The 25,265-nt window shown below is 44.6% G+C and overlaps 1 protein-coding gene across 2 annotated transcripts in view; it reads right to left on the bottom strand.

The window, feature by feature from the left end:
* MSL2 (MSL complex subunit 2) overlaps nucleotides 1–10,777 on the bottom strand; it is a 49,010-nt gene extending 38,233 nt beyond the window's left edge. Inside the window, exon 1 of one of the 2 annotated variants that reach the window (XM_065539955.2) lies at nucleotides 10,484–10,777. Coding sequence is in view for 1 of the 2 variants with exons in the window: in XM_005545834.5 (XP_005545891.1) it covers nucleotides 8,904–9,045 (142 nt within the window). In the remaining variant the exon portion in view is untranslated. Of the gene's footprint in view, nucleotides 1–8,903 lie in introns of both variants that reach the window. The other variant, XM_005545834.5, reaches the window with a different exon arrangement.
* Between the last annotated feature and the right edge of the window lie 14,488 nt (nucleotides 10,778–25,265).

Raw genomic sequence — 25,265 nt, forward strand, 5'->3', positions numbered from 1 at the left:
GGCCAGGACACAACTTCTCAGAAATGACAAAGTTGTCTTCCAACATCGAAGGGCAAAATTTTATCAAAGGCTTTCTGAATTATTCCAGAAGACAAAAATAAAATCAATGGAGACAATTACATACAGAAAAGGTGACTTGGGCAAAATGGAAGCAAAAAAAAAAAAAGTTGTTCTAAAAGAGGTTATCAAAACAATGGCAAGGCTATTTTGCAGAATATTTAGCTCAATTACCACAACCATATTGCTAAAATCCCCGAAGAATTCTTTAACTAGGCTATCCTTACATTACTTCAAACCTAGACTGCCTCAACTCTTCAGGTTCCCCAAAAATCAACATCCTTCCTTACTTCATTTCTGATATGAACTAAATCACCTTTCGACTCCTTCAATTTTTCCCATGTGTCTGTATCAAACTGCCAGGTTTTGTCAGTTCTTCAACACCACTGTATAACTGTCCCTAGATATCCATGGGTGATTGGTTCCAGCATCTCGCTTGAATACCAAAATCTGCAGATACTCAAGTCCTTGATATAACATGACATAGTATTTGCACTTAACCTAAGTATAGCCTCCTCTATTCTTCTAATCAGGGGTCCCCAAGCCTCCAGGCCATGGACAGGCACCAGTCCTTGGCCTGTTAGGAACCAGGCTGCACAGTAGGAAGTGAGCAGGAAGTGAACTGGGTCCAGCAAGCAAAGCTTCACGGCCACTCCCCATTGCTCGCATTACCACCTGAGCTCTGTCAGATCTGCAGCAGCATTAGATTCTCACAGGAGCACAAACCCTACTGTGAATTGTGCATGCAAGGGATCTAGGCTGCACACTCATTACGAGAATAATGCTTGATGATCTGTCACTGTCTCCCACCACCCCTAGATGGGACCCTCGCAGGAAACAAGCTCAGGGCTCCCACTAATCCTACATTATAGTGAATTGTATAATTATTTCATTATATGTTACAATATAATAATAATAGAAATAAAGTGCACAATAAGTGTAATGTGCTTGAATCATCCTGAAACCATCCCCCAAACCCGTGGAAAAATAGTCTTCCATGAAATCAGTTCCTAGCGCCAAAATGGTAGGGAACTGCTGCTTTAAATCATCTCCAGATAACTCATAATACCTAAACAATGTAATACTATGTAAGTACTTGTTATACTGTAAGGCTTAGGGAATCATGACCAAAAACAAGTCCATACATGTTCAGTACAGTCGCAATTTTTTCCCAAATATTTTAGATCCAAGGTTGTTTGAATCCACGAATGCAGAACCCACAGATATGGAGGATTAGCTGTACATTTTATCAAGTATATGTTATGTGAAAGCACTGTGCTAGACATACTCACCAATGTAAGACTAGAAAACATCTCATTTAATCAATTCACAATGAGACAAGCCCAGCTATGACAAAGACGGCATAACACATTTCAAATTAAAATGTTATGATAACCATAAGAATGATCAAATGTTCCCTTTTCATTTTATGTTGTTCCCTTTCTTTTCACTCCCACCACTCTATTCAGGCCTCATTAAAGAATCCTCTTATTAGAGACTCCAAACAAACCACATTTGGCCGGGCGCAGTGGCTCACGCCTGTAATCCTAGCACTTTGGGAGGTGGAGGTGGGAGGATGACCTGGGGTCAGGACTTCAAGACCAGCCTGGCCAACATGGTGAAACCTTGTCTCTACTAAAAGTACAAAAAAAAAAAAAAATTAGCCGGGTGTGGCGGGCGACTGTAGTCCCAGCTACTCAGGAGACTAAAGCAGGAGAATCGCTTGAACCAGGAGATGGAGGTTGCAGTGGGCCAAGATCACACCATTGCACTCCAGCCTGGGTGACGGGGCAAGACTCCATCTCAAAAAAAAAAAAAAAAATTCACCTCTAAATTAATATTTTCTAAAACAATTCCAATCGTATCACTATCCTACTTAAATACTGTTTTTCAAATGCTAACAACACTGGTTTGCAAATCCTCATCCCAATCAAGATGGGCAGTTAAAATGCAGATTACAAGGGCCTGTCCACAGAGATTCTAATTCAATCAGTCTGGTGTAATGATTAGGAAATCTGGATTTTAATAAGCTTTTAGGTGATTTTGATTCAGGTGGCCTGTAGAATATATTAAAAAAAAAAAAAAAAAGAAAGAAAGAAACAGGTCTACAGGTTGAATGTCACATTCCTTAGCTTGGGATCAAAATGTTCCACACAAAAGGCTCCTGAATAACCACTATAGGGCCAGGGCTCTCCTACAAGGGCTCTTCATTCCAGATAAACCCAATTTACTGCTGTTCACACAAGCCAAAGGTTTTCTCCTTCAGGACTTACTTAAAAATGTCCACTAGGCCAGGTGCGGTGGCTCATGCCTGTAATCCCAGCACTTTGGGAGGCCAAGCTAGGGGATCACGAGGTAGAGAGATCGAGACATCCTGGCCAACATGGTGAAACCCCGTGTTTACTAAAACTACAGTAATTAGCTAAGCATGTTGGGGCATGCCTGTAGTCCCAGTTACTCAGGAGGCTGAGACAGGAGAATCGCTTGAAACCATGAGGCGGAGGGTTGCAGTGAGCCGAGATCGCACCATTGCAGTCCAGCCTGGCAATGGAGTAAGACTCCATCTCAAAAAAAAAAAAAAAAAAATCCACTAACAGGCTGGGTTCAGTGGCTCATGCTTATAATCCCAGCATTTTGGGAGGCCAAAGCAGAACGACTGCCTGAGGCCAGGAATTCAAGACCAGCCTGGGCAATACAGCAAAACCCCATCTCTACAGAATATCTGAAAATTAGCAGGGCATTGATGGCGCATGCCTGTAGTCTCAGCTACTCAGGACACTGAGGTGGGAGGATTGCTGGAGCCCACATCAAGCCACTGCACTCCAGCCTGGGCGACAGAGCAAGACTCTGTCTCAAAAAAAAAAAAAAAAGTATCCATTACACCATTTCTCTTGGCCCAACTCAACTCTCACACCTACCAGATCTTACCAGACTGAAACAATCTCATCTGCCTAATTCTACAGTACCATACTGCCTGCCTTGAGCCATCATTTAAACCATTATTACCTTTTCAACTTATCGTAAGATGAAGGACTGTGAATCAAACCTCTTTTCATCTCAGCACTAGGAACAATCCATTTAGGGAGTCCTTTCCCTAAGACAATGTCATCTTGCATAAACATACCCAAGTAGGAGCAAATATTTTAGAACTTTTATAGATTTATCTTAGGAAAAGAGATCATACAAGCCTGGGCAACATGGCAAAACCGTCTCTACAAAAAAAAAAAAAAAACACAAAAATAAGGTGGGCATGGTGGCGCACGCCTATAGTCCCAGCTAATTGGGAGGCTGAGGTGGGAGGACAGCTTAAGTCCAAGAGATCGAGCTGCAGTGAGCCATGATCACGCTACCACACTCCAGCCTGGGCAACAGAAGAAGACCCTGTCTCAAGAAAATTTAAAAAAAAAAAAAAAAAAAAAAAAAAAAAATATATATATATATATATATATATATATATATATATATATATATCAAACAGTTAAAAAAAACTAGATCTGATATATCTGCTGTCTATAGCTGAATTGTACCTGCCAAGAAAATTACTAACTACACAGTTCTTCCTTACCTGCATACTAGATGAATGTGCTCTAAAGAATTCTTCCCAGATCAGAAAACAGGTAAACAAGAAAAAAACTGTTAAAATAGACCCTGTTTTAACACCAATGATTAACCTCTGACCAAAGAGCTATTCAAAAACAAATTCTACAGAAATAAATACACTTTTATGGTTAATTTCTGAAACTTTACACGTACAAAAACGTTAACTGGTAAGTTTTCTACAAATATCAACCAGACCCGGGGGTGCACTCTTGTAGTTCCTGCTACTTGGGAGGCTGAGGTGGGAGGATCACCTGGACCCGGGAGACAAATGTTCCAGTAAGCCAAGATCATGCCACTGCACTCCAGCCTGGGCAACACAGCAAGACCCTGTCTCAAAAATAAAAAATTACTAACTTTTCTATCGTGACACATGAGGTTTGTTATAGCTTACATGCCTCTACTCAGTAGTTGGCCAATAATTGTTGGTTTACTTTAATGTCTTCCCTATAACACTGACCAATATATATGGGCCTGTGCCACGTGTCTTATTCTATCCTAGCATCTAGAACATCACAGGTGACCAATAAAGACATAGTACAGGTTACCGGGACTCACACCTGTAATCCCAGCATTTTGGGAGACCGAGGCCAGGTGAGTTCAAGACCAATCTAGACAACACAGCAAGGCCACATCTCTACAAAAAAAAAAATTTAAAAATTAGCCAACCACATATGGTGGCGCACACCTGTAGTGTTAGCTACTCTGGAGGCTAAGGCCAGAGGACTGGAGTTTGAGGCTGCAGTGAGCTATGACTGCACCACTGCACTCCAGCCTGGGTGACCAAACAAGATCGTCTCCAAAAAAAAAAAAAGGGAAACATTCATGTTCCTGGGTTTGACCATGATAATTTCCAAATATCTCCAAGAGTAATATTTTTCCATTTAACATGACCCTCCAATCCTAACAGGATTTTTGATTGTATACATCAGACTTGTTACATCATTTGAAGAGTTACAAGTTTAATGAAAACCTAAAATCCTTAGGCCAAAATTTATCAAGTCTCATGTTATCAAAAGAAAAAAACAATTCTACTTTCTGATAAAGGAAGTCCAACATTTAGAACAGGAGCGAGAAATCGACACTTAAAAATAGTACCCATAGTGATTTTGTCTTGGTCACTTTCTGTGACCTAGAAAGTACAGTAATTCTCTACAGTAAGGCTATCCCATTCACTAGAAGCTTCAGAAGGTTTAAATATACAAACCAATTGAAAAACAAGCACGATAATCAGCTAATTAACATATCAAAGAACAATAATAACAAAACTGTAACTGCAGTGAATAATCTAGGTTTGACAATAAGTGACCTGATAGTTTATAGTCTCTTCCCTCACCTCCTCCCACCTTTCTCTACTGTGCAAAGCTGGGATATTAAGTACCTAATACATGCCAGACACTGAATCTGTAGACTTGTTCTCATGGGTTCAAAAACTTTTTTCAGTCCGAGCAGGGGTGGCTCACACCTGTAATCCCAGCACTGTGGGAGGCCAAGGCGGGCGGATCACGAGGTCAGGAGTTCAAGACCAGCCTGGCCAACATGGTGAAACCTCATCTCTACAAAAAATACAAAAATTAGCTGGGCATGGTGGCAGGCATCTGTAATCCCAAGCTGCTCGGGAAGCTGAGGTAGGAGAATCGCTTGAACCCAGGAGGTGGAGGTTGCAGTGAGCCAAGATTCCGCCACTGCACTCCAGCCTGGACAACAGAGCAAGACTCCGTCTCAAAAAAAAAAAATTTTTTTTTTCAGGCCAGGAGCCACAGCGGCTTACATCTGTAACCCCTGCACTTTGGGAGGCCAAGGCATGAGGACAGCTTGAGCCTAGGAGTTCAAGATCTGCCCAGGCAACATGGCAAGACCCTATCACCACAAAAACTTTAGCTGGGCATGATGGTGCATGCCTGCAGTTCTAGCTAATTAGGAGGGTGAGGTGGAAGGATTGCATGAATCCAGGAGTTTAAGGCTGCAGTGAGCTAGGATGGCACCACTGCACTCCAACCTGAGCAAGCACTCCAACCTGAGCAACACAGCAAGATCCTGTCTCAATAAAAAGTTTTTTCAAACCACTTAAAAATAAGCCCACACATAACACAAATTTGGAGAAACAAACTTGAAGGAGATAAAGGAAACTGGCAAAAAGTTAAAGCAATGCGCCTACACAGTAAGTAAAAGCCAAATTTCAACCTAATTGCAAAGTTTGAAGGGCTTTTTCCCTCCCTCACCTCTTCCTCTGAGGCTGTCATAAACACCTACATGTAAGTCACTAGGCAGGAGAGAATGTGAAGCAGAAGAAATACGAAAATGTAAAAGAAAAAGGTGTCTTCCCTAAGAAGTTTATTATATATATCAGGAAAATCAAACTGATATAAAAACTGCACTGAAAGGAGTTATAAGTACCTTACGACTGGAACAAGAGAACAAAGATAACTTTTTAATTTTTTGAGCCAGAGTTTCACTCTGTCGCCCAGCCTGGAGTGCAGTGGCACAATCTCCGCTCACTGCAACCTCCGCCTCCCAGGTTCAAGCAATGTCTGGCAATGGGCCTCAGCCTCCCAAGTAACTGGGATTACAGGCACCCGCCACCACACACAGCTAATTTTTGTATTTTTAGTAGAGATGGGGTTTCACTATGTTGGCCAGGCTGGTCTCCAACTCCTGACCTCAAGTGATCCGCCCACCTTGGCCTCCCAAAGTGCTGGGATTACAGGCACCTGACCAGAGGAAACTTTTCGCTGCAGTGAGCAAGGAAGACTTCACCAAGGAGGCAGGGAGTTGAGTTAGGCCTTTAGAAAAAAAGGAGTGTATTAGGCAGAAGAAACTTAAGAAAACAAAGATTTTTAAAAAAAGAAAAAAAAGAGGAAGATATAAAGCATGTCTGAAAGGGCAAAAACATCAATCCAGTTAAAACAAAAATTATGTAAAACCACAGTTGAATGAAAGAATGAAAAGGTAGTAGCGGGTCAAATCTACAGGACGTGTTGAAACAAATTCCCTAATTAAGCATTACGACAGAATTAAACTTCATTTTTACATGTGTATTATTTTCGTGAAATAAGACTGCATGCACATTCACATATTAATTTGAATGCACGTATGCTTTTCATCTAAGGAAAAAAAGTCTAGTACGCACCTGGTACAAAGATATGTAAATGCTGGAGCTAAATTCAAATAACTGATTTTTTTTTTTTCTATCTCTTGATAACCACAGACTTATGTCCAAAGAGATGGGAGGAAAAAAACCTGAACCTACATCCCTGTTACTGAAACCATGCCAGCTACTCAATTATAAGGGAGAAGCAGAACTCACAGATCTTCCACAGGATGATGTGAAATAAGAAAGCCCTGTCAGAAAAATTCCCCTTAGGATGATGTGAAATAAGAAAGCCCTGTCAGAAAAATTCCCCTTGTGTTGCCAAGACTGACAAAAAATAAAAACAAAAAAGGCTACAGTTGGACTTTTAAATGTAGTTTTATCTTTAATGCCATTATTTAAAGTCCAGGTTAGAACCTGGGAAAATGTTCAATGAGACCACCACTACCAACCGAAAGCTATTAATAAGAACTTAAAACCTCTGAGGTTCTTAATAGTTTTAGGATAGTGGTGGTCTACACAACTCAAAACTACCGTTTCCCTCTTAAATTAGAGAGCTAAGTCTCACCCATCTAGTAAACAGGTGACCTACCAGATTCTGCAAATGTTAACTGATAATGACATCACTCTCAAATGCTGTTTCAGCAGGACAGAGTGGGCCCTCCCTCTTTCCCCTACCTCACCAAAGTAGCATCCTACGGCCGTCACCAAAGGAAAAGAAAAAAAAAAAGTGTATGGAGAAGGAAGTTATGGCAGCTCCGTTTCCTCAGTCCTCAAACTATCAAAATATGTGAGGACACAAAAAAAAGCACTCCAAAAAAGCCGGAGTAGACTGAGAGGTTACCATGAAATCAAGCAAATTTTTTATACACCTACATTTGCAAAACTTAAGCTGAAAGGAAACTCAATCTAGCCGAAAATTCTCATTTTACACATCAAGAAACTGAGGCCCAGGGCAGTTAGGTGATTTGCCCGGGGCGACTATTCCTCTATATAGGTGTTAAGTGTCTGTTACCAGTCAGAGCAGCACTTAATGACTTACTCAGTTACTTAAATGTTTATGACAGTAAGTACCTGTCTTGCAAAAAACACCACCACCTCTTCTGCACCCATTCAGTGTCTTGCTTCAGGATCTATATAGAAAACGCTGGATAAACCTCAAATGAATATTATTTCTCCCTTCAGCCACAACTGTCCCAAATTACTCTTCTTCCTTTATCTAATTTTAAAGAAAGCGGAAGCCTTAACGTGCCTGAATTTCCCAGGTTCTAACTAAACAAGTGGATCACCAAAACTTCAAAACTTCGGATAGACTATTAAGTAGAGCATACATATTACTGCTTTGCCAGTTGCCCTTTCCTTTGTATTAACGTCTCAGTCCAGGTTTTTCGAAAAGCAAGTAATTATTATACCTGCACAGTTAACACTCAAATTATCACTTTTGAGATATTTTCCTTAGACAATTTAGCATATCTCTTCTATCTTAAAAATAATTAAAAAGTATCCTACCTACCACGAGTTAATATTTTTTGAACAAACACATCTAAAATAACCCTCGACGAAGCCAAAGTATGTTAAACCACAAAATGAAAACGTGGTAAGTAAAAATCCCACCAGTTAAAAAGCACTTCGAGTACCACCAGCCTTCCCCGGCTTGCTGTTAACCGTCAAACCGTCAAAGCATTTGGGGATGAACCCGGGGGAAAGTTCCGCGCCGGGTTCTCCAGCTGTGGGTTCATCAGCTTAGCCCACCACTCCCACGTAACACCAGCTTGGGGAAATGCAAACACGCCACATGTGCATGTCTTCGTCATGTTTACCCACTTTTAACCGCTGTAGGTACGAAATCAGCTCCCGCGGCAAAGTATTGTGCATGCATGTTATCCCCACTTAAACCACTACCACCAGATGAACCGAGGCGAATTAAACCATTTTGAACGTTAACGCCACTGCACAAAGCGGTCTGAAAGGGTTCTCTGCCTTTCTGAAATGCCGGGCAAAAGTCCCTCGGCGAGTTTCAAAACTAATGACCGCACAGCGCGGCACAAATAACAAAAGCTTAATACCAACCACCAGGCCGTCGACCCGCTCACGTTACCACTGCCCAGAAGGCTTTTTAAAAACAAGCATTGAAAGGGAACAATAAAAAGCATCTCACCGCAAACACAGCACGAAAGGGACTGTCGGAAGTAAGGCAAGAGCCTGTTAATCTCAGTAAACGCCTTGGGGTCTCCGGGGTCGTAGTTGAGCACTAGGCGGCTCGCGGAAATGTAGAGAGCAGTAGCATTCACGGGGTTCATTGCAGACACTTCGACACCAATGGCTCCCGGTTGAAAAGAAATTCCGGATCCAACTTTGTAAGCAGCCAGGGAACGATGGCGAATTTGCAACAATTCGGAAGAAATCAGAGCCGAACCATTGGCCAAACAAGTAACCAGAATCCGTGCAAGTTTGTGGAGCTGAAGCAATCCTCCCACACATGGGGCCTTGGCGCCCCTCCGTCCCTGAGACTTCCAAAAATATGAGAGAGAGAGAGAGAAACCAGCGTTCGAGTTCGTCCGGAGCGACCACAGAGCGCAGAACGCGGCGGCTTGGGCGCTCGGGGCGGGACTCGGCGCTCAGTCTAGCCCCGCGGCTCGGCGGGCGGCCTGCACTCGAGCTCCATCTCCGGACACGGAGGCGCCTCCTCAGGTCGAGCTGGCGGGCGCGGGAGCAGGCCCCGGCCCCGTCTGAGGCGCGACACGCTTCTCCCGGGCTGCAGAGCCTCTTACTCCATCCCAGTGCAGGGCGCGGAGGCGGCGGCGAAGGCAAGGACGACGGTCGGGCGGCGGCTTCCCGGATCTAGTGCAAGACACCGCGGCGGCGACGAAGGTTGCTGTTGCGGCTGGCGGACGCCGTCGCCGCACTCTCCATATCGGACGCGGGGCCCAGACTGCGCCCTGGCTCTCCGCCCCGTAGGCTGCAGCCCGCAGTTCCCCGAGGTGGCGAGGCGGGCGAGAGTCCTCAACCCGGAGGGGAGGGCCGGGGAGGAAGTGCGCGGGCCGCCGCCGGCGGGCGGGAGGGGGCGGGGAGCAGGCCCGGCCGGGCCGCGGCGGCGCCCCTCGCTCCTCAGTCGCACACTCCGGGGTCACCACACGCAAGCGCCGCCCCCTCACTGCCCGGCCATCTTTTCGGCGCCGCACACACAGACGACTCCTCGACCGAGCACGACGGCCGCCGCCGCCCTCAGCGCCTTCCCGGCCGCGGGAGGCAAGCGCTCACACCGCCAGGCCCCGCCGCCGCCGCCCAGCGCACACAGCAAGGCCTCGCCGCCCTCACCCCGACTCCACGCGCCACCCCAGCTCGGTAGGGCCCGGGCTGCTGCGGCCTTAATGGATCCCGCGGGCTGTGCGGCGCCTCAGGCCTCTGCTGGCGGCGACGACGACCGTTACCCCAACGGGCAAAGCCACTGTCATCCCCGAGACTCCCCCGCCGCCGTCGTCGCTAGCGCTCGCACGCATGCGCAGAGCACACTCTCACCCCTCCCCCCTTTCCTCCCTTCGCTTCCCTTTTCCCTTGCTTCTCCTCTAACAACCCCCTCCACAGCCTCCCAGAGCTACCGGCTCACTCCACGCATGCGCAAGCCGCTACCTAGCTCCGCCGCCTTTCGCCCTTACGCGTGCGCTTTGACCGCCCACCCAGAAAACCGGATAAACACATCAGCCCGCTCGCGCCAGTCCCTCACCGCTGCCAACCCACCCTGGGCTCACTGCGCATGCCTGGCTCTCCACTTCGGCTCTCAGAACGGAGCATGCTCTCTGCGAGCCGACAGCTCTCGCCGCCCCTCCCCCACGTGCTCTCAAATTCCCTCTCCCAGGCATGTGGGCTGTGGTGAAACATTCGTTAGCTGGCACATCCTTCCCCGGTGTGGGCTGCAGGCTTCCCGCATTACACTGCTTCTGTGCCCGCCAACGCCGGGGCCCGACTTGGTAGCGCCATGTGGCGTTCTGCACTGGCCTCAATGCGGCCTCTCGTCCTGACTGACCGCGGTGTGAGGAAATAGCCTCGCCAGGCCCCAAGCCCCGCCCTCGCGGCCTTTCTCCTGGAACGGCTCACCCCGACCGCGGAAAGGGCGCAGCCTGGGCCGGTTGGCTGGCTCTCGCCGAGCCGGAATGATTGCTGCAGTGAACGTGGCTGCGCGCCCAGCAGGCGTGCAGACGGCTTTTGCCGGGTCGGGGCCGCGGTCAGCGCCTCTCTGCGGTGGTTCGCCGTCGGAGGTCTCTAAGGCCCTGGCTGACTGTGTGTAAGCGTGGAGGCTCGAACCCACCCCCGACGCGTACCCGTCGGACCCGGGCTGTTCCCACGGCCTCTGGTCCCTGGACTCGAGCGGCCTCGCCTTCATGGGCGCCGATCAGGACTTCACCGAGCTCTCACCGGAACAGAGTCGTGTTTTAAAAACAAAACGAACTCCCTTTTTTTTTTTTTTTTTTTTTTTGAAAGATTTAGCTTTTTCAAAAGACCTAGCTCTTCTATGTGAACAGATGTCTTGAAAAATGCTCTAGAACAAACCCAAATCCTTGCGAATATTTTGTTTTTTAAAACAAGCTTTTGCCTTTTGTTTTTGCAGGAGATCAAGGGCACTGGGATATAAATAAACAAAAGCCTAACTTAATGGATGACTTCCCTCCCTTCTCAAAGTACAAAACCTTTTTTGAGTAGCACAAATAGTAACAGGCCATAGGAAGCATTTCTTATCTCTGTACACACCAAAGCTTCTCAGCACAATTTTTCATGCACAGTAGACACTCTACACGTTTGCAAAGTGAAAATTATGATGTGTGTAAATCTTTTGTGGCACATGTTACATATGTACACAGGCACGTATATGACACATGTAAATGTGGTACATGTTAGTTACAAGCTGCCACTTGAGGTGAGTAGAAATAGTTAAGGTATCAAGGGAACCCATACAATTTCGATTTATAATTTCTATTATCGTTTGAAGGCAGGTTTGTGTTTTTTTTTTTTTACCAGACCTACCATATTACCAACACTTAAATATTAAGCAGTAAGAATCCAACTTCCTAATTTTGATTAGCTGTGCAAACTGTATTTGGTAGCCTTATACGTGGAAAATGACAAATACTCTAAAAGCCACTCTCATTTTTAAAAGCTCCTCTTTTTTTTTATAAGAGATCTTTTCTAAGCTCTCCTTCAAATAAAACTGTTATATGGTTCTATTTTTACTCTAGATTCTAAGGGCTTCTCCCACAACACACAGGTTCTCCCCAAGAGGAGCAACACAGAGAGTAAAATAATCAGCACTGTTTTCCGTTAAGGCAGAATAAATTAGCAGTCACCCTAGGCAAGTGATTATTTGCAGGGCATTAACCTTGCTAATTTTCTCATAACTGGATTTTTACAAATTATGGTAGTTAGAGGTAAAGAATCTTGAAGTATATTCTCTTCTAATATTTATTGGCTGGATTGGGCCTTGCCTAAAAAGGAAACAAATAAATTGTTTATAGAAAATGAAGTGCTTCGGCAAAAGAAACTATCAACAGGGTAAACAGATAACCTACAGAATAGGACAAAAAATCTGCAAGTTATGCATCCAACAAAGGTCTAATATTCAGAATCTATAAGGAACTTAAGAAAAATGACCATCAAAAAACAATCCCATTAGGCCGGGCACGGTGGCTCAAGCCTGTAATCCCAGCACTTTGGGAGGCCGAGACGGGCGGATCACGAGGTCAGGAGATCGAGACCATCCTGCCTAACCCGGTGAAACCCCGTCTCTACTGAAAAATACACAAAACTAGCCGGGCGAGGTGGCGGGTGCCTGTAGTCCCAGCTACTCAGGAGGCTGAGGCAGGAGAATGGCGTAAACCTAGGAGGCGGAGCTTGCAGTGAGCTGAGATCCGGCCACTGCACTCCAGCCTGGGCGGCAGAGCGAGACTCGTCTCAAAAAAAAAAAAAAAAAACAACAACATTAAAAAATGGGCATAGGACATGAACAGACACTTCTCAAACGAAGACAAAAGCCAGGTGCGGTGGCTTATGCCTGTAATCCCAACACTTTGGGAGGCCTAGAGGGGCGGATCACCTGAGGACAAGAGGGCAAGACCAGCCCGATCAACATGGTGAAACCCCATCTCTACTAAAAATACAAAAAAATTAGCTGGGAGTGGTGGCGGGTGCCTGTAATCCCAGCTACTCCAGAGGCTGAGGCAAGAGAATTGCTTGAACCCATGAGGCAGAGGTTGCAGCCAGCCAGGATCGAGCCACTGCACTCTAGCGTGGGCGACAGAGCAAATGCCAAAAAAAAAAAAAGAGAGAGAGAGAGAGAGAGACATACAAGCAGCCAATTAATGTATTAAAAAATGCTCAGCCGGGCATGGTGGCTCACACCTGTAATCCCATCAATTTGGGAGGCTGAGGTGGGCGGATCACAAGGTCAGGAGATCCAGACCATCCTGGCTAACACGGTGAAACCCTTTCTCTATTAAAAAATACAAAAAAAAAAAAAAAGCCCGGTGTGGGTAGCATGTGCCGTCAGCTACTCAGGAGGCTAGGAGGCTGAAGCAGGAGAATCACTTGAACCCCAGAGGCGGAGGTTTCAGTGAGCTGAGATTGTGCCATTGCACTCCAGCCTGGTGACAGAGCAATAATCCATCTCAAAAAAAAAAAAAAAAAAAAAAAAGGGAAAGAAAGAAAAAGAAAAGAAAAAAAAATGCTCAACATCACTAATCATCAGAGAAATGCAAATCCAAACCACAATGATATACCCTCTCACCACACAGTCATAATGGCAATTATTAAGTCAAAAAATAACAGATGTTGGGGACGTTCCAGAGACAAGGGAATGTTTATACACTGCCGGTAGGACTGTAAATTAGTTCAGCCACTATGGAAAGCAGTTTGGAGAATTCTCAAAGAACTTAGAACTACCATTTGACCCAGCAATCTCATTACTGGCTATATACCCAAAGGAATATAAGTCATTCTACCAAAAAGACATGCACTCATCTGCTCATCGCAGCACTGTTTACATAGCAAAGAAATGGAATCAACCTAAATGCCCATTGGCAATGGGCTGAATAAAGAAAATGTAGTACATATACACGATGGAATACTACACAGCCATAAAAAATTATGTCCTAGCCAGGCGCTGTGGCTTACACCTGTAATCCCAGCACTTTGGGAGGCTGAAGTGGGCGAATCACCTGTGGTTGGAAGTTCGAGACCAGCCTGACCAACATGGAGAAACCCCGTCTCTACTAAAAATAAAAAATTAGCTGGGCGTGGTGGCACATGCCTATAATCACAGCTACTTGGGAGGCTGAGGCAAGAGAATTGCTTGAACCCGAGAGGTGGAGGTTGCAGTGAGCTGAGATCACACCGTTGCACTCCAGCCTGAGCAACAAGAGAGAAACTCCGTCTAAAAAAAAAATTATGTCCTTTGCAGCAACACGGATGCAACTGGAGGCCATTGTCCGAATTAACACAGGAACAGAAAACCAAATGCTGCATGTTCTCATTTATAAGTGGGAGCTAAACATTGAGTACACATGGACATAAAGATGGGAACAATAGACACTAGAGCCTACTTTCTGGGGAAGGGCGAGAGGAGGTTTTGAAAGTCAAAACCTACCAGGGTTGGGCACAGTGGCTCACACTTGTAACCCAGCACTTTGGGAGGCAGAGGCGGGGGAATCATTTGAGGTCAGGAGTTCAAGACCAGCCTGGCCAACATGGCGAAACCCCATCTCTAATAGTCTCTAATAGTAATACCAAAAATTAGCCAGGCCTGGTGGTGCATGCCTATAGTCCCAGCTACTGGGGAGGCTGAGGCAGGAGACTCACTTGAACCCAGGAGGCGGAGGTTGCAGTGAGTCGAGATTGCAACACTGCACTCCAACCTGGCCAACATAGTGAAACTCCGTCTCTACTAAAAATACAAAAATTAGCCAGGTGTGATGGCGCATGCCTATAATCCCAGCTACTCCAGCCTGGGCTACACAGCCAGACTCCCTCTCAAAAAAATAAATAAATAAAAAGTAGAAAACAATGGTAAAGGTGGTAAATTATATATGCATATTTTACCTAAATAAAAAAATCACTGAAGGGAGGCTGAGGCAGGAGAATCGCTTGAACCTGGAAGGCAGAGGTTGCGGTGAGCCGAGATCGCGCTATTGCACTCCAGCCTGGGCAGCAAGAGCGAAACTCCGACTCAAAAAAAAAAAAAAAATTAAAATTAAAAAACCACTGAAAGGCCGGGCGCGGTGGCTCACGCCTGTAATCCCAGCACTTTGGGAGGCCGAGGCGGGCGGATCACAAGGTCAGGAGATCGAGACCACGGTGAAACCCCGTCTCTACTAAAAATACAAAAAATTAGCCGGGCGCGGTTGTGGGCGCCTGTAGTCCCAGCTACTGGGGAGGCTGAGGCAGGAGAATGGCGTGAACCCGGGAGGCGGAGCTTGCAGTGAGCCGAGATCGCGCCACTGCACTCCAGCCTGGGCGACAGAGCGAGACTCCGTCTCAAAAAAAAAAAAAAAAAAAAAACCACTGAAATAAATGTAGTTTGATTTTTTAAAAAAATACATTAAAGTGCTTTATTTAGGAAAAATCATATGTAACTCAAATTTCTTTTTTCTTTTTTTGAGATAGTCTCACCTAGGCTGGAGTGCAGTACTTACTGCAGCCTCAGCCTCCTGAGCTCAAGCAATCTTCCCACTTCAACCTCCTGAGTAGGTGGAACTACAGGTGCACACCACCACGTCTGGTTAATTTTTTTTTTTTTTTTTTTTGTATTTTTTGTAGAGACAGGAGTCTAGCCATGTGGCTCAAGCTAGAGGGATCTGACTCCAGCCTCAGCCTCCCAAAGTGCTGAGATTACAGGCATGAGCCACAGTGCCCGGCCTATAACTCACATTTCTTTTATTTTTATTCTTTTATGTTTAGTTCTGGGGTACATGTGCAGCATCTGCAGGTTTGTTACGTAGGTAAACGTGTGGTATGGTGGTTTGCTGCACCTGTCAACCCATCACCTAGGTCTTAAGCCCAGTATACATTAGCTATTTTTCCTAATACTCTCCCTTTCCCCACTCCCCATCTGCAACAGGCTCCATCCAGTGTGTGTTGTTCCCCTCCCTGTGTCCATGTGTTCTCATTGTTCAGCTCCCACTTATAAGTGAGAACATGTGGTGTTTGGTTTTGTGTACCTGTGTTAGTTTGCTGAGGATAATGGCTTCCAGTTTCATCCATGTCCCTGCAAAGGACATGACATCATTCTTTTTTATGGCTGCCTAGTATTTCATGGTATATATGTACCACATTTTCTTTGTCTAGTCTGTGGGCATTTGATGGGCATTTGGGTTGATTCCATGTCCTTTCTATTGTAAATAGAGCTGCAGTGAACATACACATGCATATATCTTTGTAATAGAATGATTTATATTCCTTTGGATATATACCCAGTAATGAGATTGCTGGGTCAAATGGTATTTCTGGTTCTAGATCTTTGAGGAATCACCACACAGTCTTCCACGATGGTTGAACTAATTTACATTCCCACCAACAGTGTAAAAGCACTCCTATTTCTCTGCAACCTTGCCAGCATCTATTGTTTCTTTACTTTTTAATAATGATGTTCTGACTGATGTGAGATGGTATCTCATTATGGTTTTGATTTGCATTTCTCTAATCAGTGATGTTGAGCTTTTCTTTTTTTTTTTTTTTTTTTTTGAGACGGAGTCTCGCTCTGCCGCCCAGGCTGGAGTGCAGTGGCCGGATCTCAGCTCACTGCAAGCTCCGCCTCCCGGGTTCCCGCCATTCTCCTGCCTCAGCCTCCCCAGTAGCTGGGACTACAGGCGCCCGCCACCTCGCCCGGCTAGTTTTTTGTATTTTTTAGTAGAGACGGGGTTTCACCATGTTAGCCAGGATGGTCTCGATCTCCCGACCTCGTGATCCGCCCGTCTCGGCCTCCCAAAGTGCTGGGATTACAGGCTTGAGCCACCGCGCCCGGCCGATGTTGAGCTTTTCTTCATATGTTTGTCGGCTGCATGAATGTCTTCTTTTGAGAAGTGTGTTCATATCCTTTGACCACTTTTTAATGGGCTATTTTCTGGTAGATTTGTTTGAGTTCCTTGTAGACTCTGGATATTAGAGCTTTGTCGGATGGATAGATTGTAAAAATATTCTCCCGCTCTGTAGGGTGCCTGTAATTTTTTTTTTTTTTTTTTTTTTTTTTTTTTTTGTAGAGATGGGAGTCTAGCCATGTTGCCTAAGCTGAAGCTATCCGCCCCCAGCCTCAGCCTCCCAAAGTGCTGGGACATCAGGCATGAGCCACAAATTTCTTACACTATCAATTTAAGACAATGTCTTCCTTTTTTTTTTTTTTTTTTTTTTTTGGAGACAGGGTCTTGCTCTGTCACCCAGGCAGGAGTGTAGTGGCAAGAGCTGGGCTCACTGCAGCCTCTACCTCCTGGGCTCAGGTAGCTCAGCCTCCCAAGTAGCTGGGACTACAGGCACACACCACCACAAATTTTTAGTACAGACAGGGTTTTGCTATGTTGCCCAGGCTGGTCTGAACTCCTGGTCTCAAGCTATCTGCCTGCCTCGGCCTCCCAGAGTTCTAAGATTACAGGCGTGAACCACTGTACCCAGCCTGAAATTTAAATTTAACAGCATTCTGTATTCTATCTGGTAATCTGAAGTGCGTTTGCTTTCACTGTAACCTTATGTTGTTTTCAGTCTTGCCTTGGAAACTCTTGTGAATGGAGTTCTTTTCATTTCATCAACATGTGTTTACTGAGCCCCTGCTCTAGCAAAGCCCTGTACCAGAGTCTAGTAAAACAGGCTCTGACTTTTAGGTCAGAGGTCCTTTCTTACTCCTTTTTGTATCAATTAGGCAACTCAGTAAAATTTTTCAGTCATGGTTTCTCATTCAAGTCAACCCCTCTGGACTCATTTAGTTCAAGGGTCACCATATGAAGTAAGAGAAAATTAACCTGCTACTGGGTGTATAAATTGATGGAATATTTCTGAAGGACAACTGGTAATATTGAAAGGTTGTAAAGTTTGCAGAGCCTCAAAACTAGCAGTTCCACATAAGTCTCTAATTGATCCTAAGTTACAGATTCCCAAACTTTCTTGGTTCATGGTGCCTTTAGCATCTCAGTAGTTTTTCACCACACTTTTAGGCCAAAAGAAATATGAAATAGTTTATGTTTTGTTTTGTTTTGGGGTTTTTTGCCTGTTTGTTTATTTGTTTGTTTTTGAGATGGAAGCTAGTTCTGTCGCCCAGGCTGGAGTGCAATTGCGCGATCTCGGCTCACTGCAACCTCCACCTCTCGGGTTCAAGCGATTCTCCTGCCTCAGCCTCCCAATAGCTGGGATCACAGGTACCCACCACCACACCCAGCTAATTTTTGTATTTTTAGTAGAGAGGGGGTTTCATGTTGGCCAGGCTGATCTCAAACACCTGACCTCAGGTGATCTGCCCGCCTCGGCCTCCCAAAGTGCTGGGATTACAACCGTGAGCTACCATGCCTGGCCTGAAAGAGTTTTTTAAGTAGTTAGGTCCAAACAACTTAATGAGTATTTATGCCCTAACTTGGTAGCTATTTGAAAAAGTAGGCCAGGCACGGTGGTTCAAACCTGTAAAACAAACACCTAAAAATCTCTTCACAATCCTAGATTATTGTCTTAGATCTGTGGTTCCCAAAGAGTGCACCAATGTACCCCCAGGTGCCACAAAGAACTCATAGAGAAGCCGGAGGATATTTCATCCTTGTGAGGAAAATATTTGACATTTGTTGGGTACTGTAAAAATTACAGTTTCAACATTAGATCACCTTACATTCCTTTCAATGAGGTTATATCTTTGCAAAACTGGGTTTTTGCTGGTGCTGTGACCAAAATAAAGCATTCCACAAAAATCCATGTGATCTGGGAAATGAGGGTGATGATGTCCAATCTGATTTTTCTTTTTTTTTTTTTTTGAGACAGAGTCTTGCTGTGCCACCAGGCTGGAGTGCAGCGGCGATCTCTGCTCTCTGCAACCTTTGCCTCCCGAGTTCAAGCAATTCTGTCTCAGACTCCCAAGTAGCTGGGACTACAGATGCCTGCCACCATGCCCGGCTAATTTTTTGTATTTTTAGTAGAGACAGGGTTTCACCGTGTTAGCCAGGATGGTCTCGATCTGCTTACCTCGTGATCCGTCCATCTTGGCCTCCCAAAGTGCTGGGATTACAGGCGTGAGCCACAGCGCCCGGTCAGAGATTTTTATATAATAGTCATTGCAGTTGTTTATACTATTTTAAAAAGTAGAACCGATCCAAACTTCCAGATTGAAAACAACCTATATTATGGATATATCTATGTAGTAGAATATTATATAGCTATTAGGAATTATGTAAAAAATTAAAATGATATAAAAATGTATTTATTGACAGAAGAAGATATTCATAATATATTAATTTTTTTAAACCCTGATTAACAGAACCATTTTGGAAAAACTAAATATCCATGTATTATAAAAAGATGACTGTAAAGACATACACCAAAATATTATTTTTTTCTGTATAGTGGGATTGTGGCAAATACTTGTTTTTCTTTTTTTTTTTTTTTTTTTGAGACGGAGTCTCGCTCTGTCGCCCCGGGCTGGAGTACAGTGGCCGGATCTCAGCTCACTGCAAGCTCCGCCTCCCGGGTTTACGCCATTCTCCTGCCTCAGCCTCCGGAGTAGCTGGGACCACAGGCGCCCGTCACCGCGCCCGGCTAGTTTTTTGTATTTTTTTAGTAGAGACGGGGTTTCACTGTGTTAGCCAGGATGGTCTCGATCTCCTGACCTCGTGATCCGCCAGTCTCGGCCTCCCAAAGTGCTGGGATTACAGGCTTGAGCCACCGCGCCTGGCCTGAAAATACTTGGTTTTTCTTATTGTCTGTCTACCCATTTTGAATTAAAGCTTCCCTCTTCTGTTCTCCAATATTGCCAAGTGCTTACCTTTTTTTCTTTTTTGAAGGCAGTTTTATAACTTTATTTGATGTATTTGACAATCAGCGATTAGTTCTCATCCATGTTGACAGTCTATAGATTTTTGAAGGTGATAACAGGTACATAGGTAACCAAAGTATAGAAATTATTCGGTAAATTTTCACCCTCATTACGTTTTCTGGACAACAGCACACAGATTCAGTATGGGACATTCCTTGTTCCTTTGACCCAGACAGCTTTGTTGAGCCTGGTATCAATGCGCACATCTGGAGTTCCCGTCTCCTTCATGGCAAATTTCTGAATCTCTTTGAGTGCCCTAGGGGCACACTTCTGGAAGCCCACTCCATAGTTGCGGTTGTGAATGTCGATGGTGTATGCTCAGGTCACTACCTCTTTGATGGCAGAACGGCCCTTTTTCTTCTCGCCACCCTTCTTTGCGGAAGCCATTCTGCCGGGTCCAAGTTGATAAAAAGCATGCTTAACTCTTTTGTTGCACTACCACACTATGTTGCAGTTGTTGGTTTAGCCCTGTTTCCTCCGCGTTATATTTCTATAACTCTTAGAAGGTCAGAGTTTTCTCCCTCTTTGCCTCTTATCCTCATTGCTTAGCATAAGGTCTGACATATAATAGGAATTCAATAATTGTTAAAATGATTAGTGTGACAATATAAGTAAAGTCACTAGTATAGTGTGTGGTGCACAATAGGCATGGAGAAATGTTTGTGGTCCCAGCTACCTAGAAGGCTGAGGTGGGAGGATTGCTTGAGCCTGGGAGGAGGAGGTTGTGGTGAGCTGACATAGCACCACTACACTCCAACCCGGGTGAGAGTGAGACCCTGCCTCAAAAACAAAGCAAAAGCCACAAATGCTTAATCTACTGTCATTGTGGAAACCAATAAATCTAATTAACCACGATCTATGGGAAAGTGAAAATAGCATAATCTAAACTCATGAAAAATCTTCAGAGATTGGCCAGAGTAGTACTTCTTTATAGGGAGCAGTAAACCACATGAAATTAAACTGGGATCTAATTCAGACTGATACTTCTGTTCTTTCCTGATCATTCCTTTCTGACCATTACCAAACTTCCTCTTCCATCCTGGGCTCTTAGCTGTGGTCATAGCTCTCCCCTCCTCAGTCCTAGAGCTCCCAAGAACCACTTCCCTTCCCCCTCCAAGCAATTCCTGCTGATATATTTTCCATAACGTTTTCCAAATCAATGTATCTCTCCATTGATTTAATCCAAAAACATGTATTTAGCAAGTCAAGCACTCATTTATTTTACACCTCAAATATTAAAATTGTTTTTATCTTCTTCATCTCTAACTCCAGCCTTAACAAAGCAGCTTGCTTTATTGGTCATCTACCTAAGATAGCGCCAAACACATTAAGGGACCCACTAAATGTTACTGTTTTTATTCCCCAAGACACTTTCAACACTATTCAAATGCCTATTAAGTTTGTCCATTCATTTATGCAACCAACGTTTATTGCCAGTTATATGCCAGGCATTCAGAATACAAAAATGAATAATTCAACAGTTTCTAGCCCTCAAAGAGTTCACAGTCTAGTTGGGGTGGCAGCTATGTACACGGCTAATTTATAATTCAGAGTAGTAAGGATTTGGGGATCTACTTGACACAAATCTAAAATGTCTTAGCAGATATTTCTGTTACAATATGAGTTAAACAAGCTTGTGTGGACTTTCTTGAGAAAAATAACTACAATTATTCATGGCATTGTTCTAAGGGAAAATGTGTTCTGCATTCCAAACAGTCAATTTAAAATTGAATTTTTGGAATACAGCCTATTTTTCCCTGGGGGTTGTCTATTTCTCATTATCTAAGAATCCCTCTCTGTCTTAGGACAGTTTTCATACACAACTCCCACCTGTTTTACATAGCCTATGGTACTACCTGCAGGTTGCATAGTTTCATTGTCACCACCTTCCTCACCAGGGCTCTGCACTACATGTTTAAGATAGTCCTCTGGTCAAGCAGGTTGAGTTAAGCAGGTAGGACTAAAGAAGCCCTAAATTTGACTGTTTTAACATTTCACTATTAGAGAAGGTAGTGAGAAAGAGTCCATCAAGTGAGTGATGAAAAGTTTGGTATTGCTGCTATGTCTAAAGGAGAGAGGGAATTGATTAAGGACGTTAAAAAAGATAACTCATGCCTGTAATCCCAGCACTTTGGGAGGCCAAGGCGGGCGGATCACAAGGTCAGGAAATCAAGACCATCCTGGCTAACACGGTGAAACCCCGTCTCTACTAAAAATACAAAAAAAATTAGCCGGATGTGGTGGCAGGCGCCTGTAGTCCCAGCTACTTGGGAGGCTGAGGCAGAAGAATGGCGTGAACCCGGGAGCCAAGATTGCGCCACTGCACTCCACTCTGGGTGATAGAGCGAGACTCCCTCTCAGGGAAAAAAAAAAAAGATCGCAGGAGTGTTTTTAAAAGGGTACATCTCTAAGATAAAACAGGATTTCCAAAGATATCTAACTATAGGGTCTTAGACAATAGAGGTTTAAAAATGGTCTTTGCAATTCCAAGACAGACTAAGCTAGGAATGAGGTGTTTGTTTATTTTTGAGACAGGATCTTGCTCTGTCACCCAGGCTGGAGTGCAGTGGCACGATCAGTCTCACTGCAGCCTCAATCTCCCAGGTTCAATGGATCCTCCCCGCCTCAGCCTCTCAAGTGGCTGAGAACACAGGCACATGCCACTGTGACTAATTTTTGTATTTTTGATAGACACAGAGTTTTGCCATGTTGCCCAGGCTGGTCTTGAAATCCTGAGCTCAAGCAATCTGCCCACTTTGGGCTCCCAAAGGGCTAGGATTACAGGTGTGAGCCACTGTGCCCAGCCGGAATGAAGATTTCTAACCTGAAGTTGAACAAGCTAGACTTTTTGAGCCCTTGTTATTCCTGAGCTTTAAGAGGTAGCATGGGGCAGTGGAATAGCATGAACAAAGCTTTATTTCGATATTTACTGTGTAGATTTGGGAAAAATTATTCAAGTTCTCTGAGCCTTAGTTTTCTTATCTATAAAATGGAAATAATAATACCTTGAAGCCAGGCACAGTGACTCATGCCTGTAATGCCAGTACTTTGGGAACCCAAGGTGAGCGGATCACTTGAGTCCAGGAGTTCAAGACCAGCCTGGGCAACATGGTGAAACCCTATCTCTACAAAAAAATACAAAAAAATTAGCTGGGGACTGGGCATAGTGGCTCATGCCTGTAATCCCAGCACTCTGGGAGGCCAAAGTGGGTGGATCACTTGAGGTCAGAAGTTCGAGACCAGCCTGGCCAACATGGTGAAACCCCATTTCTACTAAAAATACAAAAATTGGCGAGGTGTGGTGGCGGGCACCTGTAATCCCAGCTACTCGGGAGGCCGAGGCAGGAAAATTGCTTGAACCTGGGAGGTGGAGGCTGCAGTGAGTTGAGATTGTGCCATTGCACTGACTCCAGCCTGGGCAACAATAGCAAAACTCAGTCTCAAAAAAAAAAAAAATTATCTGGGCATGGTGGCACAAACTGGTAGTCCCAGCTACTTAGGAGGCTGAGGTGGGAGGATCACCTGAGCCTGAAAGTTCAAGGCTACAGTGAGCCATGATCATGCCACTGAGCTTCAGCCTGGGCAACAGAGTGAGATCCTGTCTAAAAAAAAATTAAATATATTAACTCATTTAATATGCTCAACAACCCTATGAAATAAGTACTATTATTATTATCCCCATTTCACACATAAGGAAACTGAGGCACACGGGTCTAATAATTTGTTCAAGTTCACACAGCTAATGTAAGAACTGAATCCAGGCAATGTGATTCCAGAATCCCTACTCTTAACACTATCCTATAAATTCACAAAGGGAGGGAATTCATTAGGAAAAATAGGTTTGGAGGGAAATTATGAACATAGGTTTTGGACATGTACAGTCTGAAGTGGCTATGGGACATCCAAATTAAATGTCTAGTAGGCAGTTAGATAAATGAATCTGGCATCCTGGGTACAGGGGAGAGGGATCTGGTTTGAAGGTATAGACTTGGGAGTCAGCAGCATATGGCAATAGAAACTATGAGAGTGATAGAAATTACCCAGGAGGAGTAAGAAGATAAGAATGCTAAGAATGAAGTTGTGATGACCACCAATATTTAAACAAAGTACAGAGGGAAAGGATCCCACAAAAGAGAATCAGAAGGACAGGTAGGCAGCAAACTGGAAAGATGTTTCATTTTCAGTGAGGTAATGTGTGTAAATAATTTAGCATAATAACCAGCAGACAATAGGCATCCCAAATGGTAACTTCTTTTACCATTGAAGTCTCATTTGAAGATTATAGTCCTTAACTGTGCTGTGGAGCTTTCCTGAACCTTTTCCACATCCCCACTTTTTTTTTTTTTTTTTTTTTTTTTAGACGAAGTCTTGCTCTGTTGCCAAGCTGGAGTGCAGGGGCACAATCTTGGCTCACTCCAACCTCTACATCCCGGGCTCAAGCAATTGTCCTGCCTCAGCCTCCAGAGTAGCTGGGATTACAGGCACATGCCACCATGCCCAGCTAACTTTTGTATTTTTAGTAGAGACAGGGTTTCACCATGCTGGCCAGGATGGTCTTGATCTCCTGACCTCGTGATCCGCCCACCTTGGCCTCCCAAAGTGCTGGTGTGGTGCACTTTGGGAGTGGTGGCTTAGCCACTGTGCCTGGCCCATCCCCACGTCTTTGAACCCCCACCTCACCTTGCCTTCCAATTCTTTTCTTTTTTTTAATTTTTTGAGACAGAGTCTTAGTCTGTCACCCAGGTTGGAGTACAGTGACACAATATCGGCTTACTGCGCCTCTGCCTCCTGGGTTCCAGCAATTCTCCTACCTCAGCCTCCTGGGTAGCTGGGATTACAGGCACACGCTACCACTCCTGACTAATTTTTTTCTAATTTTAGTACAGATGGGGTTTCACTGTATTGGCCAGGCTGGTCTTGAGCTCCTGACCTCAGGTGATCTGCCCACCTTGGCCTCCCAAAGTGTTGGGATTACAGGGGTGAGCCGCTGCACCCAGCCGCCTTCCAATTCTTAGCAGAGGACTTTACCTCTCTCTTTACCTCCAAGGAGAAAATAAAGATCTTCTTTTCTACATCAAAATATTCCATAATTCCCCATCCTGTCATTCTTCTCTCTGTTTCTAGTTTCCTCCAGGAATTTGATCCATGGTTTTCCCAAGTCCTACTTCTTCAGCATCGGTGGTGTAGTGGTGAGCATAGACACTTTCCAGGTCTTACTTCTTCAGCCTTCTGCCCCCCACTGCTATCTTACCCAGTTCTGCCCAGCTATCCTGTATGCTTCCAAATCCATCCTTCAGTCCACATCTCTCTCGTTTTTTAATCTGTCAATCTTTTGGAAGAATTAAACCTTATTTTGATTTTTAATTAACTATTTCTTAGTCTCTTAAAATCAGATTTCTCTCCCCACATCTCTACTGAAACTATATTCTTCCACACTACAGAGGAACTGGGATCAGTGGAGCTTGGCGGGTGGGTGACACA

Source organism: Macaca fascicularis, chromosome 2 (assembly GCF_037993035.2).
Source record: "Macaca fascicularis isolate 582-1 chromosome 2, T2T-MFA8v1.1".
Lineage (NCBI taxonomy): Eukaryota > Metazoa > Chordata > Mammalia > Primates > Cercopithecidae > Macaca > Macaca fascicularis.